The 19,747-nt window shown below is 43.3% G+C and overlaps 1 protein-coding gene across 1 annotated transcript in view; it reads right to left on the bottom strand.

Annotated features, from left to right (window-relative positions):
- Positions 1-932: 932 nt before the first annotated feature.
- LOC136152863 (placenta-specific gene 8 protein) overlaps positions 933-19,747 on the bottom strand; it is a 30,830-nt gene continuing 12,015 nt past the window's right edge. The window contains exons 2-5 of the mRNA XM_065914321.1: positions 12,961-13,111; positions 10,997-11,121; positions 4,881-4,999; positions 933-1,228 (exon numbers count right to left, since the gene is read on the bottom strand). Coding sequence (XP_065770393.1) covers positions 4,895-4,999; positions 10,997-11,121; positions 12,961-13,081 — 351 coding nt within the window. The 5' untranslated portion in view covers positions 13,082-13,111 and the 3' untranslated portion in view covers positions 933-1,228; positions 4,881-4,894. The remainder of the gene's footprint in view (positions 1,229-4,880; positions 5,000-10,996; positions 11,122-12,960; positions 13,112-19,747) is intronic.

Raw genomic sequence — 19,747 nt, 5'->3', positions numbered from 1 at the left:
TTTTACATTTTTTCTCACTGAAATTTCACAATATACTTATAGTGAAATACCTACTTACAGTAGATATTTCTACTAATAGATATTTTTACTTATAGTAGATATTTCTACTGGTCTGAAGGTTGCCTTCCCCCACCCTCCACCCCAACAAATGAAATGGACTCAGAAGTGTAGGGGGAGAAAGAAAGGAAATTAGGAAGTGAGATTTTCAGCAGGGCAAAATGTTGCAGAAGATAAACAGGACAAGAAATGTGAAAAAAAGAAATGATTGCTTCACACGTTTATCTATCAGTATTTAACCAAAACTGAATTATATTGAATTTGACAATTGAATTTTTATTACTTGCTTTGATACCTTATATGCAAAAGAGAAAATCAATAACACAACAATGAAACCATCAAGCATGCAGTTGGGAAGCAGAACCTAGTCCATTGTTGCTTTGTCAGCATTAATAATGCTTGTAAATCACATGAAAAGGAGGGAAAGCGTTGGTTAAATGTACTGTAAGTGTCTTAGAACAGGGGTCCCCAACCTCTGGAATGTAATGCCTGATGATCTGAGGTGGAGCTGATGCAATAATAATAGAAACAAAGTGCACAATAAATGTAATGTGCTTGAATCATCCAGAAACCATCCTTCCCTCTCTCTCCTCCACTGGCCCCACCCCACTCCACCCCACCCCTACCCCCAGCCTCCATTCATGGCAAAATTGTCTTCCATGGAACCGGTCCCTGGTTCAAAATGGTTGGGGACCCCTGACTTAGAATAGTTGTCTGTAGTCTTTTTCTCTCTCCCTTAAACTTTTTAGATGAAAGAGAGCTGAATTGCTGTGGACCAAAATCTCCTGTTAGGAAAACAAACTGTAAGAATGAAATTATGATATTGGCCCTTGGAATTGACAAATAATAGGAAGACATTTTATTGAGAGCAAAGAACTGCAAAGAATCATGCTTGTAAAATCTTTTATTTGATCATATTTTAAAATGTAATACAGAATTTATAAGCTGGAAAACTTAATAGCAAAGAGAAACTACGCTGGACCATTTGGCAAAACTAAGGGATAGCACTCATTTGAAATAAAAGTTCAGTTTTTTTTAAACCCCACTGATTGTGATTAAAAATATCAATTATATTTCAATTGCAGAAAGTGGAAAAGCTGAAGAGGTGTTGAGCTCTTCACCGGGTCAGGAGAGCAACCACAGAAGAAAGGGGGAGAAAGGAGCTCTCCACCTACGAGGGACACAAAAAAATAAGGTTAAATTTTCTCAATCTGCTTTTTAATTTTTAATAAAGATTTAATTTTATAATCATTTTAGATTTACAGAAAAGTTGCAAAGAGAGTTCCCATATAACTGCACCAGTTTCCCAATGGCTAGCATCTTACTATGGTAGGTGTATCACAACTAATGAACCAATGTTGATAGATTATTGATCAAAGACTGTCCTTTATTCAGATTGCTCAGTTTTTACATAATGTCCCCGTGCTGTTCCAAGATCCCATTCAGACAGCATATTACCTCTACTCATTAAGTTTCCTTAAGCTCCTCTAAACCGTGACTGCACATTTCTTGTTTCTGATGACCTTGACGGTTTTGAGGAGAATCTGCCTTAATTTTTGTATTTTGCAGAATGGGCCTCAGTCTTTTTGTCTGATGTTTTTCTGATGGTAGACTGGAGTTGTGGGGCGTCGAGAGGAAGACCACACAGGTAAAGCGCCAGCTTCATCACATCATTTTAGGGGCACAAGCTCTCAGCAGGACCACCGATGATGATAACTGGCTAAAGTAATTTTGTCCGGGTTTTCCACCTGGTTAGTCTTCCAAGGTTATTCCCGCCCCCCTTCCCCTTTTCATACTGTACACTTTGAAAGTTGCTATGCAAACCATACTTAAGAAGTGGGAAATAACGCTTTCTTTCCTTACAGGAGGCATACCTTCATTAATTATGTAAAATTCTGTACTTCTGGGAAATCTGTCTATTCTCCCTTTTTAGTTGGTTCTTATACCTCTTTACCTCAGTCTGTTTTTAACATAAATCACATGATTCTTTGATCTTTATCTTTTGATTCTCCCATTACAGATATTTGGATATGTAAAGTTTTATTGTCAGTGAATAATGTAGGATCCAAGCTGATGAGCAAGAGTCAGGACCACTAAGATATTTTACATCAAACCAGCTTAAAAATTCAGAGAGATAATTTCCTTGAAGTTAAAAAAAAAAAAAGCTCAGATGCCAGGATTTATGTATGTGTGGATAGCTCTTAATATTTTATCCAAATTGTCTCATGTGTTTAAACAGTGTTGAAATGATGTAAGGCCACCTCTGCTTCTGACCTTACCCTGTCCAGTCTGTGTACATACCATTACCAGGTTAATTTTTCTAAAACATAACTGTACATATGTTACTCCTTTACTTACAACCTAAAATAATTCCCTTGCCTGAATGCCAAGTTGCTTTAGTCGTGTCCGACTCTTTGCGACCCTATGGACCGTAGCCCACCAGACTCCTCTGTCCATGGTATTCCCCAGGCAAGAATACTGGAGTGGGTTGCCATGCCCTCCTCCAGGGGATCTTCCTGACTCAGGGACTGTGTCTCTTATGTCTCCTGCTTTGGCAGTCAGATTCTTTACCACTAGGGCCACCTGGGAAGCCCCAAAATAACTCCCCAGTGCTTACCAAATAAAAGCCCAGATCATTGGCCTAGTATTCATGACACTGCAGTAGAATATTTCATTTCTCATTATTTTCCCCCTTATGTGTTCCTGCCAAGAGGAACCCAAACTCATAAATATGTTTTTTCCTATTTTTGCCTCTGTAGTTTCATTGGGCTTCCCTGGAGGCTCAACCAGAAAGCATCCATCTGCAGTGCAGTAGCCGTAGGAGACGTAGGTTCGATCCCTGGGTTGGGAAGATCCCCTGGAGGAGAGCATGGCAGCCCACTCCAGTATTCTTGCCTGGAGAATCCCATGGACAGAGGAGCCTGGTGGGCTACGTCCCGTAAGGTCGCAAAGAATCAGACATGAGAGAACGCGTTAGCACAGCACAGCATTCAGTCAGAAATCTTCTGTTGGTCCCATCTGCTCTATTTCTACCCTTGTCCACCCTGCACTCTGCCCTGGGAGGCTGACCTGTGTATCCTAGCAACACCATCCTTGTCTCCGCCTTCCTGGTGGGTTCAGCCAATGGGAAGCCCAGAAGGACGTCAGAACGTGAGGTCAGGGCGCCTTCCCCGGTGACTCCTTCCTGCAGGGCTGCCCTGGGTTGCTCAGGTCCGCTCAGGGCAGCCATCAAACAGCTATCTCCTTTGGGATTCTAGTCACTGCTCCCTCCCCTCCTCCACAGGCCCAGGGCTGGTCATGGTTCCCATCTCCTGTCTCCTCCCACCCACCCTGCAGGTGGTTTCATTAAATCCTTCTCTTCCCACAGCTTGGGTGCCACTTATTTCCTCTTGAGACCCTGATGCTCACTTCCTCTTCAGAATCAAAAACCACTTCTTTCAAGAAACTTTCACTTGTACATCTCACAGAATATCATCTTTTCTACCTCTGTGCATAAAATAGCACTTTGTCTAAAGGCACTGGTCAAAGTTTGCATTTTATTAATGCTGTTTTTTGGAGTATAAAGTCTCAAAGGACAAGAGGACAAGAGGACCAACTTATCTCCTTTTGTTCCCCCAAATCCTAACAGTGTCCCACACGGTACTAGGTACTTGAGACATTATGTGCTACACACATGAATATTTAAAAACGCACCTTCCAAGAGTTATGTTTGTTAACCAAACAGAGTTCTCATTCACTTGGGAAAGGAAGTGGCATTTTTGCAAAGAATGGGAAAATTAATGTTTTCTTCCCATACTCAAGATATGTTCTATAGAAGATCATCAAAATCATGTTGATTTCTACTTTACTACATCCTTAATAGCTAATTCTGAGACTCTTGGAAGAATGAGTTGAAAAATAACTTGATTGAATTTCAGATGATGACATTCTACATAACATTTCCAAATATTCTATATAGAATTCCACCTCTTTCAAAGTCTACCATCTCCAATAAGACTTTTCTGTTTAACCTCACCTCAAGTATTGATATGCTTTATGCCACAATCAATCCAAATTTATGTAACATAATTTTTACTTGCTGTACTACTTTGTAATTATTTACCAGTTTCTTTTGTCAGTTTGTTTGTATTAGGAAGGAGCATGTATTCACTACTTTTGTAACTCACCACACTCTTGTATTTTATATATATATATATATATGCTTTTGCAAGTGGTGTTTCATTAATTGACCACTAGAATTCTGAGAAGTCTAGAAAAGTCATCCCTTTATTTATAAAAATACAGTTTCAAAATATAGAGTTGTGAACTGAATGTTTGTGTCCTGCTCCCCAAACTGGGATATTGAAACCCCAACCCCCAATGTGATGGTATTAGGAGGTGGAGCCTTTGGGAGTTAATAAGGTTTAGACAAGATCATGAAGGTGAGGTCCCCATGATGGGATTACTATCCTCATAAGAGGAAAGACCAAAACACTTTCTCTGTCTAGTCTTTGAAGACACAGCAAAAAGGTAGCCAACTGCAAGCTAAGAAGAGCACCCTCTCCAAGAAACTGAACTGGCTCATACCTTGATCTTGGACTTGCCACCATCCAGAACTGTGAGACATAAGTTCCTGATGCTTAAACTGTTCAGGCCATTTTGTTATAGCAGCTTGAACAAGCCAGTTTGATTTCTTCATAAGAAGAAATCAAAATCTATCTTTCTATTAAGATAATATTTGAAAGACTTAAAGAACTGCTATTATTGAATTATTGTTCAAAATAATACTTTGTTTACAAAGCCCTGAATTACATTTCCAAACATTCACAGATTCTGGGACTTACCATTGATTCTTTTTTTAGAAAGTGCGATTGGCTCTCCTTCTGTTGATGTCTCTCTTGATTTGGCAAAGAGAACACAGAGGACAGCAAAGGGTCACCATGTAGTCATCACAGATGGATCCCTGTTGGAAAACAGAAAAGGAACAGAAATGTAAAAATCCACCTATGTGGAAATAAAGGCTCATGGGTTTTCAAGACATTTTGAAGAGAAGCAGAAGTCGCTGATGCTTTGAATTTGAAGTTGGGATGGATACATTCAGGAACATGTTAGCTGATTTATCCACATAACTCCTGTCTCTTTTTATCACATCAAATGTTTTCCTGTACTTTGTAATATTGAAAATAGAAGAAATCCAACCAGGGGCTTCCCTGGTGGTTCAGTGGTAAAGAATCCACCTGCCAATGCAGAAGACCCAGGTTGGATCCCTGGTCTGGGAAGATCCCACATGCTATGGGGCAACTAAGCCCCTGTACCACAACTATCGAGGCCACACTCTGAACCCCAGGAGCTGCAATTACTGAGTCCATGTGCTGCAACTACTGAAGTCCATGCCCTCTAGAGCTGGTGCTCTGCAACAAGAGAAGCTACTGCAGTGAGAAGCCCACAGGCTGCATAGCCCCCGTGTGCCGCAACTAGAGAAAAGCCTTCGCAGGAACAAAGACCCAACACAGCCAGAAAAAAGTAAATACGTAAAATTTAAAAAGGAAAAAGAGTTCATGAGGCAAAAGAGGTAAAAGATAAAGGAGAGGTGAAAGATTGAAAAAAAGAAAAGATCCAACAAACTATCAAAGGAAGGTAAAATAAACAGTTTCAGGAAGTAAAATCTCAAAATTCTTTTCTCCTATATCCTTTCCCTGTATCAGGAAGCTCCTACAGGGTGCCCCCACCAGAATGAAGAAGCAAACTAAGAAAGAAGAGGATGTGGGGTATAAGAAACCAGAACCTAACATGCGGGACTGGTTAAAGGAATCCCCAGGTCAAGATGATGGAGATGGCAGGGCGGAAGCAGAGCATGAGGAATGGAAAACTGGTTCAAAGGGTAGCAGGTCACGGAGTGATTTCATCAAGAAGATGAAGATGATAGGATGTCTGTCTGATGTTTAGGGAAGAGATTTAGAAAACTGGTAAGAGTTTGGGATTGGATTACTTCTAAGTAAATGGAAAACTCCTAATGAAAAAGTCAAGAGTTATTAATAGTAGGAAAAACTAAGTTTAGTAGACAAGGCAATCATTGTTCATTACACAATTCAACTCAGCTCTGAAGAGCAAATATAGGTGTCATAATGTAAATGCTAAATATGGATTTAGCCAAAACTATATATAATCATATTGGAGGGGGGCTTCCCTTGTGGCTCAGCTGGTAAAGAATCCACCTACAATGTGGGAGACCTGGGTTCGATCCCTGGATTGGGAAGGTCCCCTGGAGAAGGGAAATGCTACCTACTCCGATATTCTGGCCTAGAGAATTCCATGGACTGTATAGTCCATGGGGTCGCAAAGAGTTGGACAAGACTGAGCAACTTTCACTTCACATATTGGAGGGAGTGGGGTAGGGGTAGGGTGCATGTCCGTGGTGCAGAAGGGGGAGAAAACAGAACTAAATTCTCATCTTCCATGATGGGAGGCCCATAGACAACGCCCCCAACTGAACAGTCAAAAGGTAGCAATACAAGTCTACAATTTGGAGATATGGAGGTAAACGGCTCTAGGAAAGAGGAAATGGGGAATAGAAGTTTGGGGACTATTATTTTTCTCAACAAACCTTGCAAATTAGATAATTTTAACAACTATGTGCTTGCAGAGCTTTGTTAAATAACATTCAAGCCGCACTAGAAAATAGGGCTGGGGGGACTTAGTTAGCCAGAAATCTTCAGAAATTTTTGAAAAAAAAAAAAAAAATGAAGCAGATGGGATTATGTTGATGGAGAAAAGTAAAACAGAACTCAGGAACATGAAACTTAACATAGTCAGGGGCACTGCATTAGATAAACCCCAAACCTAAACCTGTGAGATCAGAAAGGAGGAAGGAACAGGCTGGGGAAAGAAAGACGGGAGGTTAACTGAAGCCAGCTTTTGTGGCTGGGCCAGCCCAGAACGGCCAGCTGCGGCCTTGCCTGGGACACAGTGCAGAGCAGTTTAACGGACAATCTCATGTGGGCTTTGGGGCCCCAGCAAAGAGGGGGGGTGAGCTAAGTGGGGAGCTATTCACCCATTGCATAAGAGGCCAGGCTCCCAAGGACTCACCACAAAAGCGCTAAGAGAAATAGTGAGAAGTAAAGACATTTTAGCACAGCGGAGACATCTAAATCATTCCCACCGATGAGATAGGCAAATTGTTCTATGTTCCCTATTCATCAAATGGTAATTTTTCCTATCTCTTTTTTTTTTTTTTGGCTGAATAGACCTTTCCTGGTTCCTTTTGTTCCCTTTGCTGTGCTATGCCTAGTCGCTCAGTTGAGTCTGACTCTTTGCGACCCCATGGACTGTAGCCTGCCAGGTTACCCTGTCCATGGGGATTCTCCAGGCAAGAATACTGGAGTGGGTTGCCATGCCCTCCTCCAGGGGATCTTCCCAGCCCAGGGATTGAACCCAGGTCTCCTGCATTGCAGGCAGTTTCTTTACCATCTGAGCCACTAGGGAAGCCCTTTGTTCCCCTTAGCAGTAATTTTTTTTTAAGATTTATTTTTGGATGGGGACCATTTTTAAAGCCTTTATTGAATTTGTTACATTATTGCTTCATTGTTTCATGTTTTGTTTCTTTGACCTTGAGACATGTGGGATCTTGGCTCCTTGAGCAGGGATCAAATGCCCCACCCTACGTTGGAAAGTGAAGTCTTAACTACTGGACCATTACTGAAGTCCCCTTTTAGTAGTTTCAGATGTTCCACAACTAATTTTTATCCTTTTAGTGATGATCCTGAAATTTTTACCCACAACTTAATATTATATTTATCTTGAGATTCATCCAAATTGTGTGTATCAATAGTTCATTCCTTTTTATTGTTGAATAATATACTATTACATGGATAGATAGACCACAATTTGTTTATTCATTCACCTGCTGGGGGACATTTGGGTTGCTTTTTTAGTTTTTGGCTATTGCAAGCAAAACTACTCTAAATATTTGTGTACAAGTCTTGGTATGGATGTATATTTCTGCAGGGTAGATATCTAGGAGCAGAATGGCTGGGCCAAAAAGCAGGTGTATGTTTAACTTTTTAAGAAACTATATTTTACACTCCAACCATCAGTGCATGAGGGTTTCGGTTCCTCCATATAAGCTAACACTTGGTGTGAGTTAGTCTGTTTATTTTAGCCGTCCCAATAGATATACGGCAGTACCTCACTATGGTTTTCATTTGCATTTCTCTAGTGACTGATGATGTTGAACATCTTCGTATGTACTTATTTGCCATTCAAATATTTTCTTTTTTTTTTCCTAGTTTTTTGGGGGTTAAAAATACTTAGCATGAGATCTGCCTTCCTAACACATTTCAAGTGTACACAACAACTTGATGAATCCTCAAAAAATCATACTGAGTGAAAGACGCTGCATAAAATAGTACACTGTATGTGAAAAGTGAAAGTCGTTCAGTCCTGTCCAACTCTTTACAGCCTCATGGACTATACAGTCCATGGAAATCTCCAGGCCAGGATACTGGAGTGGGTGGCTGTTTCCTTCTCCAGGGGATCTTCTCAACCCAGGGATTGAGCCAAGCCTTCCCCATTGCAGGCCGATTCTTTACCAGCTGAGCCACCAGTAAAGCCCAAGAATGCTGGAGTGGGTAGCTTATCCCTTCTTCAGCTGATCTTCCTGACCCAGGAATCGAACTGGAATCTCGTGCACTGTAGGCGGATTCTTTAACAGCTGAGCTACCAGGGAAGCCCACACACTATGTAGTTCTGTTATATAAAATGGTAGAAAATGAAAACTAATCTACAGTGACAGAAAGCATATTGGTGGTTGCTTTGGGAAGAAGGGGGGGAAAGAAGGAAAGATTACAAAAGTATGTGAGTAGATAGTACCTTTCAGATTTTGAATGTGCATGTCCTGTGATCTATCAATCAAGTCTATTAACACTATACTATTCTACAAAAATACCAGTGTGTACAAAATGCTGTGTACAACTGCAGCATTACTTAAGGTTTCATCAATAAGAAAGTGATTAAGTAAATAATCTATATGATGGAATACTATGCAGACATGAAAAAGAAGCTATATTACGGACATAAAGGGGGTCTACCATATATTAAGTGGAAAAAACAGGTTATAATGTAGTATGAACTCATTTAAAACATAGAAACAAAAGAGCCCTGCAAATCCCAAACCACATATGTCTGGCTCTACAGCTATAGTTGAAGCTGCATCTAATCTATCTTTCTATTTATATGCCTTAGAGGAGAACAAAAGCCCAAAGACTGAATGCTCAGTCGTGTCTGACTCTTTGTTACCCCATGGACTATATAGCCCATCAAGCTCCTCTGCCCACGGAATTTTCCAGGCAAGGTTACTAGAATGGGTTGCCATTTCCTACTCCAGGGGATAGTCCCAATCCAGGGATCAAACTGGTGTCTCTTGTGGCTCCTGCGTTGGCAGGCAGATTCTTTACCACTGAGAGGTAAAGCCTTATAGGAGGATGCACACCAAATTATTGATATTCATAAAATTTTTATCACTGAATAGTGGAATTGGGCATAAAGCAGTTAGATTTTCACTTTTTATTTTATATATCTCTGTGTTTAAATTTGTCATAAAATTACCTATACATGCAATATTTTTATGATTAAAAAACTAACAAATGTTTTAAGCAAAAAAAATAGTTTCAATGGAGTAAAACTAGCTCCTTAAATATTCTATTTATTTGTTCTGTGATGGTTAATTTTATGTGTCAACTTGGCTAGGCCATAGTACCCACATATTCAGTCAAATGCTATTCTGGATGTTTCTGTGAGGGTAATATTTCAGATGAAATTAATGCTTAAATCAGTAAACTTAGAGCAACCATCCAGAATGTGGGTGGGCCTCACCTAATTTTTGAAGGCCTTAACAGAGAAAGAGTGATCTCCCCTGAACAAGAAGGAATTCTGCCAGCAGGCTGCCTTTGGACTCTGCAACTCTTCCCAGCCTGTCAGCCTGTCTTGCTTTTTGGGCTTACCAGTCCCCACAATGATATAAGGCAATTCCTTAAAATTTCTCGCTCTCTTTGTATATCTATATTCATATCATCTCTATCTCCTTTTGGTTCTATTTCTGGAGAGCACTAAAACCTTCTGTTACGTAAGTGAAGCTTATGGTGTAATGAAGGGGGCATCCCAGGTGGCGCTAGTGCTTAAGAACCTTCCTGCCAATGCAGGAAACATAAGAGACGCTGGTTCGAGCCTTGGGTCAGGAAGATCCCCTGGAGGAGGGCATGGCAACCCACTCCTGTATTCTTGCGTGGAGAACCCCATGGACAGATCCCGTGGACAGAGCCCTTGGTGGGCTACAGTGCACTGGGCCACGGAGAGTCAGACGTGACTGAAGTGACTTAGCATGGTGTAATGGAGTGTGCAGGCATGAAAAGTTAGAGTTGAGTAATGACTCCTTTTCGACTAGTGCATATCTTTGCCTGAGTTATTCTACCTTTAAAAACTTTTCTCATCTGTAAAATGTGGTAGATCTACTTACTTTACAGAGATGGTGCGAGGTTTTCGTGATGTAACATGTAATGTACTTGGGGCATAGTACAGGCATGGCTCTGAACAATCCTCTTCCGTTGTATGACATGCATTGCAAATATGAGAGTTGTGTGTTTTCTATGGTTTTCACAGAGATGTGGAAGGAGGTCATATATCCAGAGGATCTATTGCTACAATAATAGAATGCACATGCCAGGAAACTCCTACCAACCACATTTAGTTGATGCCTGCGGCCATGTCCTCCTCCAGGGGATCTTTCCCACCCAGGGGTTGAACACATGTCTCTTACGTCTCCTGTATCTGCCTCTTTCTTTACCACTAGCGCCACCTGGGAAGCCCCAGTTCAGTTGACAGATACCATCAAATGGCCTCCATGCTTATCACACTGATTTTGAATGTGGGTGCATATTCGAATGATACAATATTGCAAAAGATTCACCGGAATGCCGTATCGAGTCCTGTAGAGGGTCCTCATCGCGACAGTTGCTCCGCACAGACAGCATTCATTCATGTCAGCTGCAACTTGACAGGCAAGACACATGAAGCAAAATGTGCCGCAGAGACCTGGATGCGTGAAAACAGAGGTACGAATTATTGCATTCTGCCCTCCACCGCGGCTGAGAGTCAGGGTGTGCTCATGGGTGGCAGTTCCAAGCCCTGGGGCCTTTCCCACACAGTCGGCTGCCAAGGCCGTCCTCACTGCTCCTGTTCAACATCACATCAGCTTCCCCCCCAGTACTGCCTTCTTCCATGTACTGGATGACTCACTGAAACCTGGCCCCGTTCAGAGGTTATCCTCACTACCCACAATGCCTCCGTCTGAAGTCCAGGAGTGAGGTCAAATAACGTGAAAAGTTCTCCAACAGGAACCTACTCAAGAAGCCGAGGGGCCTCCAGTGCTCTGGGAAGATGCTGCTGCTTGATCTGAATATGGAATGATGATTAGGAATTTTATAGATTAAGGAAAGGGGAAAGAGCCTCTTTAGATAACTTGGTTTGTCTTAGCAATGGCTGGATTCGCATAACGTGGTTGGAACCAGGGATGGGGAAGAATGGGGATGAAGCTGGATCCAAGGCAGGGTGGAGACTGGACGATTTGGAAGTATGAGTGTTCAGAGGGGGGTCACAGAAATCATGAAGAACTTCTGAAATATTTTAAGAAGGGAGAATGATTTGGTCAGATCTATGATTTAAGAAATTCTATGTGAAGGTTTTAAGCTCATATTAGATCTTGTAACTCACTCATTCAAGTAACAATACTAGGGTTTGAAGAATTAGAATATTCCTCTTTAGAAGGTTTTATTGTTGTGGTTTCATGATCACTATGATTTGCAGATGTTAAACTAATGTCCTGAGAAGTGCAAGTGACCAGCCCGGGTCATGCAGCAGGACAAGGAGAGCAAATCAACAAGTTCAGTGGTTCCATGTCCCAGGTGATTCTTCCCCTCTATGCTTTTCAGTGTAATTATCAACTCCGTTCCAAATTTTAATTCCTCTGCCAAGTTAAAGGTTAATAGGTTTTCCTTCCCTGTTTCAGAACACTGGGTAGATTTGGAACAGGTGAAAGAAAGAAACAAATGAACAAAAAACCTCTGAGTAAAATTTGTTTTATTTTTTATTTTGTAGGCAGGTTTGTTGGTTTCTTGCTTGGTGTTGAGAACTAAGCATTTGGCCTCTCTGACATGCACATCTTACCCCGAACTTTTCTTCTCTCAGGTATATTTAGATCTCACAAAATGAAACAAAACAGAAAACGAAGCAGAGTGAGAGATATTTTACTCACTGAGCAGTTAATTGCCTTCAGAATTCTTTATTCTTCTCTGTATAACAATCCTAAACGTATAAATTAAAATAATGCTTATGTGAGCTCATGCTGAAACCATGGATGAAAATGAACCCTTGTGTATGGGACACAGTGTAACTGTAGCGAGTTTAATTGATGTGTAACAAAAGCAGTCTTTTTTCTTTTTAATCAAGTTAAACTTTAAACATCTCTTCTAATATAATGTATGATTTATTTATATTAGGCCAAGCCTGTTCATTATTCAAATCATTGCCTTTTTTTTTTTTTTTTACAGTTATCTTAACTTCAGAACTTTTTTAGGAGTAAGACTATCCTTTGAAGGGTGAAGAAGAATGAACCTACAATCAGTACAGGATTTTTCTGTTAGCAAAGCATTGCCTGACATGCAGGGTACCTTGGAATGAGAGGAGAACTTCTATTACACCATAAAGGAGAAATGAAGGAAAGATATGAGTAAACTCTGGGAAACTGTGGAGGACAGAGGACCCTGGCATGCTACAGCCCATGGGGTCACAAAGAGTTGTATACAACTTAGAGACTGGACAACAACAATGTTAAAATTCACTTCTGAGTCAGTTACAGGTTTCCCCAGCACTTACAGACACCGCAGTCGCTGAAGCAATCACACATGCCCGTCTGCCAGTTGGAGTTTTGAGGTGCTGGACCGCTTCCAACTCCGGGCTGAGTTACAATAACCACTGGAGCAGATGCAGCTTGCATTTTCGATGCAGGTTCTCAAGTGGCTGTGGTCTGAAAGGAAAAACTTGGTGTCAGGAGTCTGGAGATTGCTCTTGCAAGCCTGTTTTCAGGGACTCTGACTCACAGGCAAGTGAGGAAGTTTAGATCAAGTTGCCGGCTGGTCTTTGAAGAACCTATTTCTACAGAGGCTCCTGGAGGAAGGGAGTCACTGAAACGGTTAAAGGAACAGATGCCTCTCTTGGAGTTAGGGAATGAGACAGGCTTGTAAGTACTATTTTAAACAGTTATCTGGTCTCCGCACAAGACAGGGAAACAGATGAGGAAACCTGTGTAAATGACGCGTGTGTGCTCAGACGTGTCTAACTGTGACGCATAGACTGTAGCCCACCAGGCTCCTCTGTCGACGGGATTTCCCAGGCAAGAATACTGGAGTGGGTTGCCATTTCCTCCTCCAGGGGATCGTCCTGACCCAGGGATCAAACCCTTGTTTCCTGCGTCTCCTGCATTGGCAGATAGAGTCTTTACCACTGTGCCACCTGGGAAGCCATGCCAACTAAAAATTGTCACTCGTTATTTGCTGCCACAAGAATTAAGTCATTAACCACTCAGTTGCTGATTTTCAACATGCCCTAAAAGGAGTTCAGGGTGGAAATTAGGGATGAAGCACTCTGTGCTCTAGGGAACACTGGCAGAACAGACCTTCAGAGAGTTAGATATTTTGGGGACAAGATTTTATGAGCCCAATTTCTCACATCTTCTCATATCTAGAAAAGAACAAAAATCATTAATGGAGACAACTGCTCCATGTGACTTGCAGCAACCTTCTGCCAAAATGCACGCTTGATGGCACGTGTCCCGTCACTAAAATCATGTACTGACCTCCCCTCTGACCTTCTTAGAGCAGTTCCTCAGAGCTATCTGAGAAGCTGTCTTTCAGGCTATAGACCTCATTTACCCCAAATAAAACTTAACTCACAGCTGCCTGTTAACAAATCCAAACTCACTTTCCTCGAAGCACAACAGGTCAATAAATCCAAGAGATGAGATGTTGAGGCAAGGAATGCGACTTTATTCGGAAAACCGACTGCCCGAGAGGATAGTCAACTAATGTCTCAAAATAACCATCTTGTCAGGGTCTGGATGCCAGTTTCTTTTATAGAACAGAAGGGGAGGATTTACAGAACTAAAGAAAAAAGACAAATATCTGACTCTTGGAGTCAGCTTTCAGGAATTTATCCACGAGTGGTTGTAAACCCTTCTCTTTCAGCTTTACGTATAGGCAGTTTCTGGCCTAAGGCTCATTCCTACAGGTTGGGCCTTTACTGCCCTTGCAGGGGTTCCTTTGTCTCATTAAAAGTTTACTGCCTGTAGGATATGGCTGGGAATAGGACCTTGTCTCTGGGGATAGGTTAGTCTGTCTTAGTAAGAGTCAAGATAAAAGCCTGCTCGGGGCCTCCTAACCTGAGTATGACCCCGGGGGAGCTCAGAAGATCTCTCCCAAGGACAGGGGTAGGACACTGAGGCACAACTAGAAAAAGTCATGCAAAATCCACCGCTGTTTAAATTGGCAAGGGAAATGCCCAGTAAAATAATAGTGCTAGGCTTTCCATCAACACGAGTCACAGTACAGTTTTTGGAGGAGAGAGGTCCAGTGTGAGAAATTAAGACAAAGTAAAGTGGCTACTGTATCAAGTAAGTAATCAATTTTCTTTTCTGCCACGGGAGTCCAGGACTACCCAGGGATCCCTGATGGAGATTAGCATCTCATTGGGGGGAGCTGCCAGAATCCCCACGGCCAGCCCAGTTGCCCAGCATGGCCATCTCAGGAGCCAAAGTCCCACTTCCCCTTCAGGACTGGGGGCAGTCCCTCTTTTGCTATCTGGGCATAGCCTGGGGTGGGGAGGTTCTTTCTGGCAGTCTTGGGCACAGTGGCCAGTTGACTTGCGTTTGTAGCATTTCCTCTTGTTGGTCTTATTTCCAGATGAATAGTTGAACTTTCTTGGACCCCCATGAGGTCACCAACCATGACTGACAGCAACAGCTATCAGTTTTGCATGAGCCCTGGCCTGTCTTTTCTCACGTTGGGGTCTCTCTTCCTCCTGAGCTTGGTCTTGATTACTAAATACCCCAAAGGACACATCTAGGAGCTGGGGCATGGGCGTTTGTGGGTCAAGTTGTAATTTTTGGAGTTTCTGCCTAATATGAGGGGTGGACTGGCTAGGTGGGAATACTGTCAGGAGGAGGATGTGCTAGGTTTCCACCCTTCGAGATCAGAGCTTAGAAGGAGATCATCTAAAGTGTTGGGAGAGTCTTCTGTTCTCCAGGTTTTAAATTACAGGAGCCACATAGGGTAGGATTTTGGTAAAGGACTGTGAAAGCCTGACTATAGGGAATCTCACTCCACTTTCTCATCTGGCGGCAATAAAGATCCAATTGCAGAAGGTTATTATAATTTAGAGATGCATTTTCAGGCCATTTTTCTCCATTTCCCAACTTAAACAGAGTCTGGGCACTGCTGCAGTAGAATTTAAGTTTCTCCTTCTTTAACCCTTCAGTTTTAAAGAATTTCCATTTCTTAAGGATACACTCCAGAGATGTTTTTTCTGACTTGGAGTGGAATCTTCCCATGTTGAGTAACCTGCAACTGAGAATAAGACAGTGCTCCTAGAATGGAATCCTTCAGCCTAGAAACTTTTACCAGGAGGTTTTAACCTGAAGGGGTGCAGGGCATCCCCCAAATTCCCTTTGGACCTAATGGGATTTCAAGCATCCTCTTCTCTCCCACTGATTTCTGACCAGACATCCCTGGCCCCTATGATACCATGTTCGGGACACCCCACCCAGCAATCAGAGAAGGGCTTTCAAGCTAAGTGTAAACTGGTTGCCAGGACTTTCCTTAGGAGGGATCCCTTGTCTGTAGAGCTTATGTCTTTCCACACTGGGGTGTATTCCTCGTGACTGAGCATCTACAAAGCTTATGATTTGGGCTTTTGGGTAGCAGCCAGTCTAATAGGCTGTCCCTAGCAGTATGTGTAGGCTACCAAGGCCTGGAGTGAAGGGGTCCAATAGATGCAAAGAAGAAACTTGGGGAAATTGGAGCACTGTGGAAGATGGCATGGGGCTCAAGGTTTGAGGCCCAGCAGGCAGAGAAATTCTCAGAGTAGGTTTCTGGGCGTTGAGTGAGGTGAGAGGCTAGACAACAGAAGAACCCCAAAATCATTTGCTCTGTCTTCCTGGCAGCTGAGATAGAATTAAGAATCATCTGATGATTTTGTCTGACAGACAGCATAGAGTGTGACAGTGGCTGGGATGCAGCTTAGGAATGATATCTAAGAAATCCTTCCCTAGAAGAAGGATATTATATGAAGGAGATAAGGAGTGAGAAAGAGAACTTGTTGTGGGAGTAAAGTGGAAAAGAAAGCTGTAGTGGAGGGTCTCACACAGGACAGTGAGAGAAAGACACTGATACCAAGAGAGAGACAGAGACCCTTTGGGCTCCTGCATGGTTGGAAATTGTGTTTCCATCTTGTCCCAGAGGACAGCATCAACTGTCACCCAAGCATTATTTTAATCTTGAAAAGAAAGCCAAGGGGAGATGAGAGAAAGAAGGCAGGAGTGAAAGTCAGGGGCCTTAAGTGACAGCTGGCTGAAGCCCATGGTTCACCTTGACTTTCCAAATTCCCAAGTTGTCATACCAGGTCTGATCTCAGGGGGCCTCCATCTGCAGCAGCTTGAAGTGGGGTTTGGGCTCACCGGCCAGAGATTGAGTCTGGGTCACGGTAATGAAAGCACCAGATACTAACCACTAAATCTGTGGTCAGTGACAAGACCCTGACTTCCTGGCTTTGCAAAAAAGAATTCCCGCAAAGACAGAAAGTAGTGAAACATATAAAGTGCTTGTTAGGAGGAGTAGAGCAGTATATGTGGATAGACTCGTGTGGGGACTCAGAGAGAGTCACTGAGTTTCGCCCTCGTGGCAGTCTGAACAGTTTTATGTGGCATTTCTTCTGGGTTTCCTTGGCCAATCATTTTGGTTTGCCTGATTCACAGTCTATATTTGGTATATCACAGGATCCTCCCATGTATGTGCATATCTCTCTTAGCCAAGATGGATTCTACCAAAAAGGTGAAAGGGTAGAGCATCCTTTTGACCTCCAGGGAACCTTTGTGTGCATGTGTGGTTGGGGAGGTCTCCTGACTTTGATAACAAGAAATATGTGGTCTGGGCAGGGCCCAGAGTCCTCCCTTAATTGTCCTGCTTTTGTTGTCTTGGAGTTTCAGTCTACAGGAGGTCTTCTGACTTCAAGAATGAGAAATATGTGGTCTGGGCAGGGCCTAGCCTCTCCCTTAACTCTTGTAATGGGGTTTCCGTCCACAGAGAATGAATTTTACCGTGAGATTTACCCTGGGAGTAGGGGGGTTCCATCTACCTCCCGCCTCAATTTCATGGATAGAGGGAGCTCACATTTAAAAAAATTTATTTATTACTTTTAGCTGCATTGGATCTTCTTTGCTGCATGGGCTTTCTCTTGTACAGGTTCTAGGAGAGGCAGCAGAGGATGAGAACCTGGTTAGACAGCATCACGGACTCAGTGGACACGAGTTTGAGCAAACTCTGAAAGACAGATTGCTTCCCAAGTGGCGCTAGTGGTAAAGAATCTGTCTGCCAATGCAGCAGATGCCAGAGACCTGGGCTCGATCCCTGGGTTGGGAAGATCCCCTGGAGAAGGAAATGGCAACCCACCCGAGGATTCTTGCCTGAAAAAATTCCATGGACAGAGGAGCCTGGCGGGCTACAGTCCATGGGGTTGCAAAGAGTGGGACATGACTGAGCACTTGTCAGCAACTGGGAGATAGTGGAGGAGAGGGGAGCCTGGCTTGCTGCAGCCCATGGGGTCTGAGTCGGACAAGACTTAGCAACTCAACAACAGGTTCCAGGGTGCACAGACTTCAGTAGTTGCAGCTCGTGGGCTTTAGAGGGCTCCAGAGCACAGGCTCAGAAGTTGTGGGGGCATGGTCCCAGTTGTGCCGCCACATGTGGAATCTTCCCGGACCAGGGCTCGAACCCCTGTTCCCTACATTGGCAGGAGGATTTTTCTCTCATATATCACCAGGGAAGACCGTCTTGATGCTGGAGTGACAGCCCACCAGTCTTCACTCCCAGGTGGAAGGGGAGGTTACCAGTTGTAGGTGGGATTGAGATCAGGGTGGCTCACTGGTTGTCAGGGGAAGAGCAGAACAGCACAGCCATTCACTGCCCCTTTGATAAGCTCTCAGGGTGGAGATGTTCTGATCTAACACCTAGAACAATTAATAGCTGGGATCTGTGCCAAGGACGCAGGCACCTACTGATTGGGAAGGTCAGTCATCTGAGTAGAATGTAGGTAACACAGGGACTGGTCAAGCAGAGGATGAACAGAGAGAGCGAGAGTACAGTCATCCTGGGGCGCCTGCCCGTACAGGGCAGTTCAGCTCAATTCTGACACTGCCACCTGTAAACAGTGTTAGATTCTGTGTGTTAAGGGCTCAGAACCACAGGACTGCCCTCTCTTTCCTACTTCAGACATCCATTGTACATCCAGGTTGTTACCTGTGCTTCTTTTTAAAACATTTCTTTCATTTATTCGTTTTTAAATTTTTTGGTTGTACAGGGTCTTCATCACTGCCCTCGGGCTTTCTCAGGTTGCAACAAGCGGAGGCTCCTCTTCATTGGGGTGCACCGGCTTCTCATCGCGATGGCTCCCCTTGTTGAGGAGCACAGGCTCTAGGCACACAGGCTTCAGTAGTTTTGAAGCACATGGGCTCAGTAGTTGCTGCTTAAGGGTTATAGTGCCTGGGCTCAGTAGTTGTAACGCACATCCCAAGGCATGTGGACTCTTCTAAGACCAGGGATCAAACACATGTGCCTTTGCATTGGCAGGCAGACTTCTAATCCAATGAATCACTAGGGAAGTCCTCACCTGTGCTTCTGACCAGGCAGATCAGAGGTTTCCATGATCCCCTCTTCATTTCCATTAATTTGCTGAAGTGGCTCACAGAACTCAGGAAGACAGTTTATTATTAGATTATTGATACATTACAAAGGGTATTAAAGGACACAGATGGACAATCAGATGAAAAGATATCTAAGAGGAGCGTCAGAGCCTGTGGAGTTTGGGGTGCGTCACTCTCCCAGCACACAAATCCCAAAACTCTCTGAACGCTGTCCTTTTGGGGTTTTATGGAGGCTTCATTGCATAGGTGTAATTGATGAAATCATTGGCCATTGGTGATTGAACTCAGTCTCCAAACCCTTCTCCCCTCTGGGAGTCTGGGAGGTGAGACTGAACGTTCCACCCCTAGTAAATCCTAAAGGAAATCAACCCTGAATATTCACTGGAAGGACTGATGCTGAAGCTGAAACTCCAATACCTTGGCCACCTGATGTGAAGAGCCGACTCTTTGGAAAAGACCTTGATGCTGGGTAAGATTGAAGGCAGGAGGAGAAGGGAGTGGCAGAGGATGAGATGGTTGGATGGCATTGATAACTCAATGGACATGAGTTTGAGCAAACTCCAGGAGACAGTGAATGACAGGGAGGCCTGGTGTGCTGCAGTCCACGGGGCTACAAAGAGTCGGACGCGACTGAGAACTGAACAACAATAACAACAACAATCACAGGTTGGTTCCCCTGGCAACCAGTCCCCA

The sequence above is a fragment of the Muntiacus reevesi genome, chromosome 22 (genome assembly GCF_963930625.1).
Source record: "Muntiacus reevesi chromosome 22, mMunRee1.1, whole genome shotgun sequence".
Taxonomy (NCBI): Eukaryota; Metazoa; Chordata; class Mammalia; order Artiodactyla; family Cervidae; genus Muntiacus; species Muntiacus reevesi.
This window is presented reverse-complemented; position numbering and strand designations above follow the sequence as displayed.